The sequence below is a fragment of the Mustela lutreola genome, chromosome 5, assembly GCF_030435805.1.
Source record: "Mustela lutreola isolate mMusLut2 chromosome 5, mMusLut2.pri, whole genome shotgun sequence".
NCBI classification, from domain to species: Eukaryota; Metazoa; Chordata; class Mammalia; order Carnivora; family Mustelidae; genus Mustela; species Mustela lutreola.
Genome location: NC_081294.1, coordinates 60,466,019 through 60,479,832, shown reverse-complemented (window position 1 = coordinate 60,479,832; position 13,814 = coordinate 60,466,019). Strand labels below are relative to the sequence as shown.

Genomic DNA, 13,814 nt, shown 5'->3' with positions numbered 1-13,814 from the left:
ATTATTTTGGGATTCATTCATGTTGTTGTGTGCGTCAAGAATTCATTTTTCTTTACTGCTGGGTTTTATTCCATTGTAGGGATATACCACAGTTTGTTTACCATTTACTTGTGTTCTTTTTAAAAGATTTTACTTATTTATTTATTTGACGGATAGAGATCACAAGTAGGCAGAGAGGCAGGCAGAGAGAGAGGAGGAAGCAGGCTCCCTGCTGAGCAGAGAGCCCAATGCGGGCTCGATCCCAAGACCCCGGGGTCATGACCTGAGCCGAAGGCAGAGGCTTTAACCTACTGAGCCACCCAGGTGCCCCTACCCTTTACTTGTTGAAGGACAGTTGGCACTGGCCTGATGTATTACCAGGGGAATATGTAGTAATAGAATTTAGTGCAGAGGTTGCAAATTCTGGAATGCTCTGTGCCACCCCTGTACCAAGTGCATCTGCTACCCTTGTTTGGTTGGGTCTTTTGGCTGTCACTGAATGAGTTGCCAGATTACAAAACTTAGGAGATTTCACATGCAAGTCCAGATTTTCAACTTTACTTGAAGAATTGTTAGGTCCAATAACTGGACCCACATTTTGACAACATGACATCAGTCCCTAGAGCTGTGACATAATTGCCTCCTTTATCCTGGGCATATATTCTCTAGGTCGCCACTAATTTCTTTAATCACCTGGCTCCATATACTCATTGAACCTGGCAGTTTCTGGCTTAGCGGTTAAGTGCAGCAGTCAGAAAGTCGTGAGTTCAAGTTTTTTGTCACTTACTAGTTATTGTATCATGGCTAAGTTACTTAAAATGTCTGAGCTCCAGTTTCCCCATTAGTAAATGGGATTAATAACAGAAACAACCTCAGGGTAGTGAGAATTGGATACATGTGAACTAGTTAGCCTGCAATAATTGCTCCATAAATGATATTTAATATTCTTGTTATATTATGGTCACAGAGTAGATGGCAGAACAGCACAGTGGATATGGCACTAGACTAGATTTCTGGTCCAAGTTCTGCTACCAACCAGCTTTGTAGCTGTGGACTTTGGCTGCCCCATCTATTACATGAAGTAGTGGGGGATCAGTTATCATGAGTCAAGTTGCAAGTGGCAGAAAGTTCAATTCCAACTGCCTTAAATAATAAAAAATTAATTTATTTTTGGTCCGCAGCACAAACCACCAGAGATAAAAGTAGCTTCAGGTGAAGTCTGATCCAGCAGTTCAATGAAATCATAGAGTCCATTTGTTTCATCTCTCTGCCTTCTGTGGTATGATGTCTATCTATAGGTTGGCTTCCCTGCAGGTTACAAAATGATTGTCTATATGTCTCAGGGCTATGTGCTTATTCATTCATGTCCAGCAGGGAAGAGTGACTTTGTTTCATTGTTTTCAGTAATGACTCTAAAATTCATGCTGTTTGCATTGGCTTAGGTCTTAAGCTACCCCTGAACCAGTCACTGTGGCCGGAGGCATGGGAGAAATGATTGGCTTAGTATAGGTCAAGTATTCCATTCTAGAACTGGGAGTGCAGCCAGCTCCCCCAGAGTCTCATGGGTCTTCAAAAGTCCACTTAGTGGGGCTGGCTGCTCCTAGGATTTCCCCCCGATCTTCAAGATCTGGATTTTTTGGTCTTTAGGCAGTCACTATTTTGATGTGGTGGGACATGCTGATTTCAGCTCCTCTAAGAAATCCATATGGGCATCTTTGCACATGTCCTTGGCATTATTCCCTATAGAGGAAGAGTAATTTGGCTTGAATTCATGGACTTGTTTTCATTGCTTTTTACTAATAGATTTCATGGCAGCTGCTTTCCAACACCTTCTGGTGTTTGTATATCATTAGAGCTCATTTTAGGAAGAGGTGGAGAATGGTCTTCATGCTCTCTAAGAAATGGAGCTGGGCAGAGATTTTGGAGCTTGGCATGCTTTTAAGCCCATTTCCAGCTGTGTGGGCAGGTCCCTCCATGTCTTGGGGCATCATTTCTTCATCTGAAAAACAGGTGCCTTGAATTCCTACTTCACAGAGTTGTTGTGAGATTCAAGCAGGATATCATCCACAGACAACCTGGCACTGAACGGTGTGGTCCCATTCCTATCTACACTTCCTCCTGGGAACCTCTCCAAGGGGCTTTGCTGGCCTCTTCTCAGAGGATTTGCTTAGAGATGTGATGTTAGAGAACCACAGGATGGGTCATAGTGGGATTCCGTATTTCCAGACATTATTTCTGTACTGGAACAAGGGATAGACTCTTGAACGCCTGAGCAAGAAATGATAGCAGGCGTAGGCCCAGATTTTCTGTAAATGCCTAGTGATCCTTTCCACCCCTGGGCTACCTGAGATCATGTGAAGATCAGCTCAGAGGAGCCATCCCTCCCCACGCTGGCTAGAGTAGCCTCCCCGGCCACCCTGGTCACTCTCTACCATGTCACAAATGTATTCTCTTCACGTCACTTTACTGGAAACATTGTTATCTATGGCCTATTTACTCCCACTGGATACAAGGTTTGTGCGAGCAGGACACGTATCTGTCCCGTTCAGCATTTTAGGTTAGGTTCCTCCAGAAGCCAACACTGAGGACAAGGCTGTGGGATCCAGGAGCTGATCTGGGAGGGGACCCGAGAAACAATGGTAGGGGAGTACAGGAGATGAGAGAGGAGAGGGAAGGGGGCCAATGGTGGGCACACTGTTATATTACTGCTGTGTGTTCTTAGGGCTCAGTTCTACTGGAGAAGTCTGGGAGATGGTATAGAAGGTGCCCCAGAGTTCTTCCTATGGAAAGGAAAGGGGTATTTACACACCAGCTCTTGTCAGTCATTGGTTAAGGGCTGCTCCACGGAGGTGTTAACTACCTGATTCTTCTGGCCTGCCCTGCTCACAGGCAGAGTGCAGCCATCCCGGCCAGCGTCTATCTGGGACAGTGAGAGTTACAGATGAAGTCCCAGGCATTTCCAGGGGGCACAGTTCAGTCCAACTGGGCAGTAACACTCTCTCTGCTACCTAGATGAATCCCCATCAGTGGGCACGGTTACTGGCAGACAGTGACCATGTATAGGATGATTCAGGAGGAGCAGGATCCCTCCAGGAGGACAGGTTGGAGGCGGGTGTTCTGAGCGGAGAGCCTTTTTTCTCTAGTAGCCTGAGTGCTGAGAGATACACGGGTTCACAAAGCACAGGCCTCTCTCTGTTTCTGTGCTCTCCTGGAAACTGCAGTGTTTATTTTCCCCTTGTTCCTTTATTAAAAGCTTTTTGTTTGTTTGTTTTAATATCACTCTTTTAATTAAGTTTTAAATTTTAATTCCAATATGGTTAATGTATAGCATGATTTTAGTTTCAGGTGTGCAATAAAATGATTCAGCTGTTCCATACATCTCCTGGAGCTTCTCACCAGGGCACTCTTTAATCCCCTTCACCTGATTCACCCAGGCCCCCAGCGCCCTCCCCTCTGGTGACCATCACTTTGTTCTCTAGAGCTAAGAGTCTGTTTTTTGGTTTGTCTCTTTTTTAATTTGTTCATTTGTTTGGTTTCTTAAATCCCACATGTGAGGGAAGTCACATGGTGTCTGTCTTTCCGCACTGACTTCTTTTGCTTAGCATGATACCCTCTGGCACCTTCCATGTTGTTGCAAATGGCAAGATCTCACTATTTTTGATCACTGAGTAATATTCCATTGTGTCTATACACCACATCTTTATTCATCAACTGATGGTCACTTGGGCTGCTTCCATAATTTGGCTGTTGCCAATAATGCTGCTATAAACACATGGGGGCATGTATCCTTTTGAATTAGTATTTTCATATTCTTTGGGTAAATACCCAGTAGTGTGATTACTGGATTATAAGGTAGTTCTACTTTTAACTTTTTGAGGACGCTCCATACTGTTTTCCACAGTGGCTGCCCTAGTTTGCATTCCCATCAACAGCGCCCAAGGGGTCCCTTTTTTCCACATTCTTGCCAACACATTGTTTCTTGTGTTTTTGATTTTAGCCATTCTGACAGGTATGAGGTGATATTGCATTATAGTTTTGATTTGCATTTCTCTGATGATGATGTTAAGCATCTTTTCATGTGTCTGTTGGCCAGCTGCATGTCTTCTTTGGAGAAATGTCTATTTACGTCTTTTGGATTGGATTATCTGGTTTTGGGGTGTTGAATTTTTCCCTCATTAAAAGCTTTGATGAATGGTGACCCATACCCTTGTGACTGCTGCAACAGGTTGCTTCCCCCTCCCCATCTGGAGGACAACTTTCTTTCTGTTGATTATCCATCTTGGGACCAATTTTGAATCTTTCTTTCATCCTGATTTCTCTCCGAATATCTCCAGATGCTGATTTTCCTCTTGATATTGGGTGTTCAGGACTGAATTGGATTTCTTGTGGTCTAGCCAGAACAGGAAGAAGGGTACCAGCCCTTCCACTTCTTGATAGCAGGGGCTTTTAGCCTTGGGTGTACACTGGAGAACTTCTAAAGCATAGTGGCCCACTTGTAGAGGTTCTTAGTTTCCCCTTCTCTGCTCCCCAAGTGCTTATGATAGACAGCCAAAGTAGAGACACCCTAGTCTAGACCTTATATAGGTATCTAACAGAACCATCTGAAAAGGTCAGAGGCATCCTAGCTTCAGATCCAGCTTGATCCAGAAGCTAAGCGATCTAATCAAGTTTTTTTGTGTTTTTTCTTGTGTTTTGTTTTGTTTAAACTTATCTGCCTTGCCTTCTGTGATTCTGGCTTATCTGCTCCTTGGTTAACAGATACTCCCTCAGAATTCCTAAATCACTACCAACATGTTCTACGACTGTATACAATCCTATTCATGTCCAGTAGGAGAAAGACAATCTTTTTCCTCTTGTTCCCAGCATGACCTTGTGATTCATGCTTTTTGGACTGGGTTGGGTAACAAGCCAATCCCTAAGCCAATCATTATAGTTTATAGCCCTCAGCAGGAGGTTCTGGCCACCTTTTCTGGCTCAGATCATGTGCTCCAGTCTTAGCACTGGGTGTGGTCAGTTCCCTACCTTAGCTCTGAATGCACATTATAATCACCTGAGCAGATTCTAAAGAATCCTGATGTCTGGGCCTCACTGGTAGAGACTCTACTTCAATTGGTCTGAGGTGGGACCCTGTCACTGGCATTTTTCAAAGTTCCCCGGGTGATCCTGATATTCAGCCAAGGTGGAGAACCATGGCCGAGACACTGTATAGCCTCTTGATGCAGGTTCAGACCCCCCCCCCCCCAATATGAGAAGGTTCACAAGTACAGATCCTCTACTTGGGCTTAAGTGTATGTATGACTTACTAGGGGCTGGCCACATGTCTAGCAGCCCAAGATGACCACATGGCAGCACACAAGAAGCCCAGAGAAACAGAGCCACATCCTCTACAGTTTCCATCCATGAGAAATTGTAGTCAATGTCAACCAGACTGGGAGTATTGTGCACACGTGTGACTTGTGGGGGCCTGCTCTTGCTAGTGGCCCATGGGTAGTTACGGCTTTCCCCTTCACTGAATCTGTTTCTTCATCTGCTATTTGGATTCAAAGAATGCCCATGCCTCTTTGAACTGACTACAGATGAATGAGATTTGTGTGTGGTACCTTCAGTTCCTTGGGGAGAGACAGAATCCCTTGGCAGGAAGGCTCTATGATAGAGTGGGAAGAGTTCAATCTCTATGGAGCTGTGCTACCCCAGGCAGATGCCCTTACCTCCGAGCTTCAGTGTCCTAACCAGGAAAATGAGGACTCTGTCTCCCAGAGTGCTCGACATCAGTGTGAAATGAGATCATGTATGTAAGCCCCTAGTGCACACCTGGAACATAATAGGTGTTCAGTAAATCACTTTCCTTCCAAGAATGTCTTGGTTAACTCTTCATCTTTTTAAATGTGATGTTAAATGGGGACTCTAAGACATAGTGTCCAGTGTAAGTAATAATTTGCTGCTTTTGGCTGAAGCTACTTGATCAACCCCTGGACCCCAAGGCCCTCAGCAGGAGGTTCTGGCCACCTTTTCAACTCTGTATCTCCAACCATATCACATGTGACTCTGGACTTCCTACAGCAGAAGTTCTTGAGACTGGTAATCTTGTTGGAAGGAAGGTGTGAGAGGTCTCAAGAGGTCTCACCTACTTGCTTATAGTCACAGTATTTGCATTTAAATAGGATGCTTGCTGGGGGGCAGCTGAGGATGACAACTGGCACTGGGTCTGGCACCAAGCAAGTACTAATAACTGGATGCCAACTGAGCGGGTGAGCCTTCCCTTTTCACAGCTTACCTCTCCTGCTCAATTGAGTCATGGAAAAAAATGAAGATAAAAGGTGTAAGAAATAGTTCTGTTTATTGATTAGAACATGGTATAAAATTACAATTTGCAGGCATTCTGGGCTTTCTGGGATGGGCATGCAGTGATGGGCTCTAGCAGGAGATGGAGTGAGGGCATGGACAACTGGACATTGATTCTCTTCCTGGACACATCAAGGGACTTGCACTACCAGCACAGATGCCAGTGTGAGAAAGAATTATTGGTTCTTGTCTCTGGAAACAAAGGATGTGGGTAGTTTGTGTCACCAGACAATGCCATGCTTAAGAATTCAGTTTTATCCTATATATGTTAAATGCTGGCTCTCCCAATCTGGTCATATATGGATTCGTATTGTTCTGTAGAATGCTCATTCTTCCCACCAAAAGAAGGGAAACAGGCACATTGGTTTGGGAGGCCATCAGAGGATGGTGTGCATTTGGCTCAGGTCATCTTGCTTCTGGATACATCAAGGTCTGCTGGACTTGGAGGCAGTGGGCTGGGACACGCAAGCAGAAAAGCGTGCACTACTGTTTAAGCTCAAGCAGAGGGACCTTCCACAGGGCAGCAGCATGAAGAGATGAGCATGCTTCCAAAACAAACCCAGTTTCATCTTCTCTCTCTCAAGAAGATGGAGTAGGAAGAGCTGGCAATCAGAGACTGAGCCATATGATGCTGGGTTCCATAGAAAGTCTCCAGCGGAGAATTCTTCCAAAATGTAAAAGGTGTTTCTGTCCCAAGAGTCGGTGTGCAAAGTCAGAACTAGGGCAGATTGAGGTGTTAAGAGGTGGTTGTTCAGTATACAATGTCTCTGAGAGCCGGATGGCTATGTCCACAGTTACATGACATTTTGGAACAGCTGGAGGGACCTCATGATGTTGTCATCCTGGAGGGGAGGAGGATGAAAAGAGAATGTTTAGAACTCTCTGAGGCTCCTCACTGAGAAGATCTGTAACAGTGAGCCCGTCTCCAGTGTGGGTTTCCCATGCAGAAAGAATGCTGCAAGGGCACAAGAAATAGGAGTAAGCAGTGGGGGCCTAGAGAGTGACTACCAATTCAAGGCAAGAAGCACCTTCTTTGGCCTTGGGGAATTAAAAAAAAGAAGATTTTATTTATTTATTCATGAGAGAGAGAAAGAGGGAGAGGCAGAGGTGGAGGGAGAAACAGGCTCCCCACGGAGCAGGGAACTTGATGCGGGATTCGATGCCAGGACCCTGGGATCCTGACCTGAGCTGAAGGCAGACACTTAACTGACTGAGCCACCCAGGTGCCCTGGCCTTAAGAAATTTATAAGAAGTAAATTATCAAGGGAAACAGTGAGTTTTACTTCTTTTAAGAAACTCTGCTCAACTGCATTTTATCAAATGATTTTTCAACATCTACTGAGATGATTGTGTTTTTTAAAACTCTATTATGTTGTTAATTTTATTGATTTTTGAACACTAAACAAAACTGGTGCTCCTGTAATAAACTTTTTTTTTTTTACATATTACTGGTTTGATATTTTACACCTATATCCAGAGGGATTATATTAGCTTGAACATTTTCTTATTTTGTAATAGGCTTGTAATATTTTCATATTAGGGTTATGATAGCCTCATAAACCAAGTTGAGAAGTTTTTCCTCTTTCTCTATTCTCTGAGTTTGTATGAGATTACTATCATTTCTTCCTTGGAAAGAGTTTGAAATAATTTACAGAATAAGACATCTGTGTCTGCCATTTTCTTTATGGGAAAATTCTAAATTACAGATTCAGTTTCTTTAACATACATAGGACTATTCAGATTTTCTATTTCCTTTTGTGTTAGTTTTTTTAAAAATTTATTTCTTTTCAGTGTAACAGAATTCATTGTTTATGTACCACACCCAGTGCCCCATGCAACACGTGCCCTCCATAATACCCACCACCTGGCTCCCCCTACCTCCTACCTCCTGCCATTTCAAAACGCTCAGATTGTTTTTCATAGTCCATAGTCTCTCATGGTTCATCTCCCCTTCCAATTTCCCTCTAAATTATAGTTTTGATACCTGTCTCTGATCTCTGTCACCTACTGTGCTTTAGCCATATTTCTTAACTTTGCAAAGTCTTGGTTTTCTTTTCTTTAAAATGGGCGTGATCAATACTGCCCATTGCCCAGCTCATGATTATCATGTTGAAATATTACTAGCCCTGTTGGTAAGTAACTGCTGACCTGAGCCTCCCACTGAGCATCTTACCCTCTGTCTATCTGGGAACTGGCCCAGGATCCCGGGAGCATCCAAAGATCCATCAGTTAACAGGCTGGCAAGTTTGAAAGATCCCTTTAGGGCACTGCTCCATGGCATTGGTCAAGATCAGTTAAAAGTGATCAATTCTCAGTCCACTCTCATTACTGAATATGTTGAATACCACCCTGGATATAGCTCCACTGCCTCTCAGGGCTGTTGTGAAGGTCATGCATACACCTGAAACTTGGTAGGTCCTCAGTACCCGTTGATAACTTCTCTCCTGCTTTCATGCATCTGCTGTTCTTACTGGGTGAGCTCAGGGTGACTGGTACTTTTCTGAAATAAGGTGGGGTTGTAAACGCATTTTTCTAAAGTAGATAAAAGCAGCTGTTCCCAGTTCAGTTTCTGACAGAGACTCTGGGCTAGTCTATCCTTTCAACAAATGAAAATGTGGTCCGAGCACCTGCAGCACCAGTGTGACCTGGGAGACCTTTAGAAACTTAGCGTCTCAAACTCCTCTCCAGACCTATTGAATTAGAATCCGCATTTTCACCAGATCTTCAAGGACATTGGTTTGCCCATTAAAGTTTTAGAAGCCTTGATCCCCAGGGCATTTGTGTTAAAACAAAGATTTCTACAGTCCACATCCCCCTCGCTCCCCCCCCCCCCCCCCCCGCATCCCCGCACCTGCCACCCCCAGCCATCTAGTGTTCATTTTCAGAATCATTTAGGCAATTTTGGCCACACTATGGCTTGAGAATTACAGCTTTAGGGTTTTTCTTCCATATATTCCCTTGTAGTTTGAGGAGTGGGTCATTGAGCCAGAAGCAGGTTAAAAAATGAGTGTTGCCCACTTGGGAAGTCTTTGTTTTCTCAGAGACCCCCTTTGGGCTTTCACATCCACCCCAGCCCATATCCTGCTCAGGCTGTCTGGCTCAGACTGTGTTTAGCTAGGACCAACCACAGGCCAGTTGCAGGAGGGGAGGGAGCTGGAATTCTGAGTTTGCTGTTGGTGGGGGTGGTGGTAGTGGCTCTGACCTGAGGCCACAGGTTTCTCATTCCCTCCCTCCTGCAGGCCCTCAGCCCCCAGATTTCCTTTCCCAGATCTAGAGATTTTATATTCTGAGGTCTCTCCTTACTTACCTCCTGACAGGATTCAAGAAATTCATCTAAAGTCACGATACCATCTTTATTTTTGTCCATTTTCTACAAGACACAACAGGAAGAACTTTAACAAACTTGGTAATCTGCATTTCAAAACTTGCTCTTTGCTAAGAGAGCAAAGGGCCTGACACCCTGAGCTTCCTTAAAATGGAAAGACTTGCTCTAGGCTCTCATTACCAATTATCAGATAATTCCCCAGACTCTAGCCTCTATGAGCCTCTGCTTTTCCCATCCGCAAAGTGAGAGGATTAGACAAGAATGAGCTCAGACATCTTCAAAACTGTACCACTAGCTTAGTCCTTTTTTTTCACCCTTTACCAGACATAAAATTTAATGCAATATGCTAAAAGAAATACTCTAAGGAGTTAGAAGACCTAAATTTCACTGATTATTCCATTATTTTCTGGCTACAGAATCTTGAGACTAACTTAGTCTTTTACTGCAACACCACTGTGGTCATACAACTCTTCTAGTCATAGAGTAACTGTAGTCACCCAATCAAGGCTAAACCTCCTCAATTAAAGATCTCAATCCAGCCCACCCTTGTTTCCAACTTTATTTTCCATTACTCCCCAGACATAAAGCTTTAACACCTACATATATGTGCTTTAATGACATCTTCTCTCACTATTCTGCTCTACCAAGAATTTTTATGGAACTTAGTGTCTATACTCTAGCATTTATACTTCCTAATATACTTCCCTGTTCTATAGTATATATTTGCCTGCAAAATGAGATCATCTGTTACTTAGAGGTGAACAAATCTTGTAATTCTTTCCTGGCTTCTGCAATACTTAGCACAGAGTTGGACACACACCACTTGCTCAGATGCTTGTGGGTTGACTGGTATCCATTGGGCTTACAGCTCACGCACAGTGTGTGTGCACCTACCTGGAAGAAGACGTCCACATGCTGCCTCGGAGTGTCTTCTTTGAGCACAGGGTAAGTGTATTTCCCCATCATGTCATAGATGGCTTTGACGATGTCCATCATCTCCTGGAGAGATGATAGGGAAGCACAGCGTGGGAACCATGAGGTCAAGTTCTTTTTTAGGTGAAAATTGGGGGCTCCTTGTCACCTTTGTGAATGAAGGTGATTAAAAGGATTCTCTCCAGCTGATGAGAGGGAGTTAGAAAGCAAGCTGAAAGGGCTATATTCTGGGAGCCTTCTCTTAGAGCTAGGGCAGCAGAAAATTCTCTGCCTTCAGAAGCTCTTGGGTAGGTTACGTTTTCTTGAGCATTATCCTCAGTGAGTGTGGGATTGAAATGAACATGCTTGTGTACTGATGAACCCACACCCCATTTTGGGAAGACCCTCTCCCCACTCCACTGTTCTTTGAATGGTTGGGCCCAAGTGGCTGTGTTTTTCCTGGGTGATCTGTCTCTGTGACCACAGCTAATTGGAACAAAGGTGGACATCTGACTAAAGCTGAGCTACTCTGTTCTTCTCTCTTGAGAGGTTTAAATGATGAAGCACAGAAACGTGATCAGGAGTGATAGAACCTGGAGCTCGAAAGTCAAGTGGAGTTAGGGCCAGAGTCGGTGACACAGGCAAGCGCTTTCCAGGATTTAGCTAAGGTTAAGTGACAGCAGACACCAAAAGTTTCTGCATAAGAGTAGAACTTCTGTGAGGAGTAGAATGGAGCAAATAGAAGGTAGAAGAGATGAGAAAAATGTAGGGAGAAAGAGAGAAGAGAGGAGAGGAGAAAAAAGGAATAGAGCGAGGAAAAGGGAGGTGGGGGGGCAAGAAATGTTCCCATGAGTACACACATGGGCACCTACACACACACACACACAATCTCTCTCACACATACATATACACTCACAGAATCTCCCTTACACCCATATACACATACTCTCTCACACACATACACTCACTCACATACACTCTGACATGCATACTCTTTCTCTCTCTCTCTCACACACACAGTCTCACATATACACACTCTTTCTCTCACACACCCATATACACACTCACACACACTCAGAGTCTCTCTGAGAAAACTACATGAAGAAGACAGATGGTTACAAAGACTGGGAGAAGCCCAGAGGGGCAGTGTCTCAGAATGGTTACCCTACAAACTAAAACCTCCTCTTGTGCCTTCCCACCTTTACGTTGCTAGCAACTTGAATGTGTCCTTCCTGCTGAGGAGAGTGTGGTCATCGTGATGTCAGCAATGTTGGAGGAGGGTAAGGGAGGAGAGAGAAAAGAAGAGGTGAGGGGAGAGAGAGCGTGAGATTGGAGTCTAACCACCTTCTTGCGTCAATGGGGATTGTATCTGTTCCATCAGACTGGCTATATCCTTACAGGCAACCTCTCAATTTAAGCTAGTTTATGTTGATAATCTTTTATCTTTGTAACCCAAAGACCACTTTCTACAGGGTCATTCTTGTTTTATGGGGCCTGATAAATGGTACAAATCCTGTCACGTTTTCTTTCTAATCTCTCAGTGCTTCCCGATACAGAATAAGTGATCATTACCTACTTGTTAAAGGAGTTAAGTTGTTTTTGTTATTAGTGTAGCTCTGTTTCCTCAAGACTGTGAGCTCGTGAGGACATATGTTCAATCCTTCATTGATAAGGTCTCTGCATAGACTAGGAGCCAAATAACTGTTGAGTGGCTCTGTGATGTTCTGATCACACTGTCCAGGCACAGTATTCCATGGCCCTTCCTTGGAATGCAGGAAAGAGGGTATAGGAGGACAGCTCTGTCTTTGAGATCTTTGAAATAGTGTCTATGGAGACCCAGGGGACGACCTCTCTCCTGGGTTCCTTGTCTGTTTCTCCTCATTCCATGTGCTCATTTTATTGTTTTTATTCATTTTTAACCTATTTTTAATAACATTGGACTTACACAAGAACAAAAACAGAACAGAGCATTCATGTATACCTTTGACCCAACTTCTCCTAACTTGCCAAAGCACAGCCCGGTGATCATCTCAGGGAATTAACAATGCTACAACAGTGCCATGCTGGGCTGTGAACAAAACTATGGAGCTTATTCCCATTGCATTAGAATTTCCTTTAGTGTCTTTTATGGTTAAGGATCCCTCATCCATCTAGTCACTGTGTCCCCTTAGTCTCCTCTAACCTGTGACAGTTTCTCACTCTTTGTCTTTCAAGACCAAGACACTCCTGATAGGAGTACTGGTCAGTTATTTTGTAGAATGTCTCTGGGTTAGTCCCTGCCTTTATTATGATAAGATTAAAGTTATGCATTTTTGACAAGAATACCCTAGAAGTGACATTATGTCATTTTTGGTACATCATGTCGAAGAGGTACTTGGAGTTAATATATCTTATTGATGGTGATGTGAACCTTGATTATTTGATTACTGTCGAGTTCCTTCTCTGATTTTAGTATCTTTTAGTGGATCATGCCTGCAAAAATTATTACTGTGATGTTTGCCTAATGCTGACTTTGTATTTCCTTTATTCCTTCTTTATTTATTAATTGGAATTCTTCTTTAAGAAAGAGTTGTCCCTTATCTCCCATTTATCTATGAATTCAATTATTTATTTGAATACATATTTATTATTTATTTGAACACATATTATTTGAATATATATAATCTGTAATTATGTATATATAATTTAGTAGGGACTCATGGGCATTTTCCTTATTTTTTTCAGCTTATACTCTAATAGTAGCACTTTAAATTTTGTTGCTCAAATTGTTCTGTTTTGGTGATTGGGAACTCTTTCAGACTGATTCCTGTACCTTTTTGACATGTCCCATCCTTTCCTTTCTTTCTTTTTTAAACACTCCAGTACTTTCCAGCAATACAGGGTACTCCAGGCCGATCTTGTGTTTTCTTGTTCCCAGTCCTGGAATCACCAACTTCTCCAAGGAGACTGGTTCCTTTAATTGGAGTGTGGTGTTCAGAAATCAAGGTCCGGGTGCAAGGTATCCTCATTGCTAGAGGGGGTCATTGTCTTAGGCCATCCCAGCAAACAGAACTAGGAGATACATGTCTCTATTCATGTGTTTGTTTTAAAATGTGGGCATCAGAGGTCCTTCATATCCACATTATTATGGGTTCTTTCCTGAGTACCTTTACTAAGAGAGAGGACTTAAAGACCAATTTTGATCACTCTCTCAGGATTTTCTTTGCCTATAATTTGGATGAGATTATTTCCAAATGACTGCAAGGAGAAGTTCCAG

The 13,814-nt window shown here is 43.3% G+C and overlaps 1 protein-coding gene across 6 annotated transcripts in view; it reads right to left on the bottom strand.

Moving 5' to 3' along the window:
- Positions 1-6,299: 6,299 nt before the first annotated feature.
- The window catches only part of KCNIP1 (potassium voltage-gated channel interacting protein 1), a 339,834-nt gene continuing 332,319 nt past the window's right edge, over positions 6,300-13,814 (bottom strand). For all 6 annotated transcript variants that reach the window (XM_059174280.1, XM_059174279.1, XM_059174282.1 and 3 more), the window contains 3 exons: positions 10,541-10,645; positions 9,629-9,691; positions 6,300-7,163 (listed from right to left, as the gene is read on the bottom strand). In XM_059174280.1, coding sequence (XP_059030263.1) covers positions 7,116-7,163; positions 9,629-9,691; positions 10,541-10,645 — 216 coding nt within the window. In that variant the 3' untranslated portion in view covers positions 6,300-7,115. The remainder of the gene's footprint in view (positions 7,164-9,628; positions 9,692-10,540; positions 10,646-13,814) is intronic.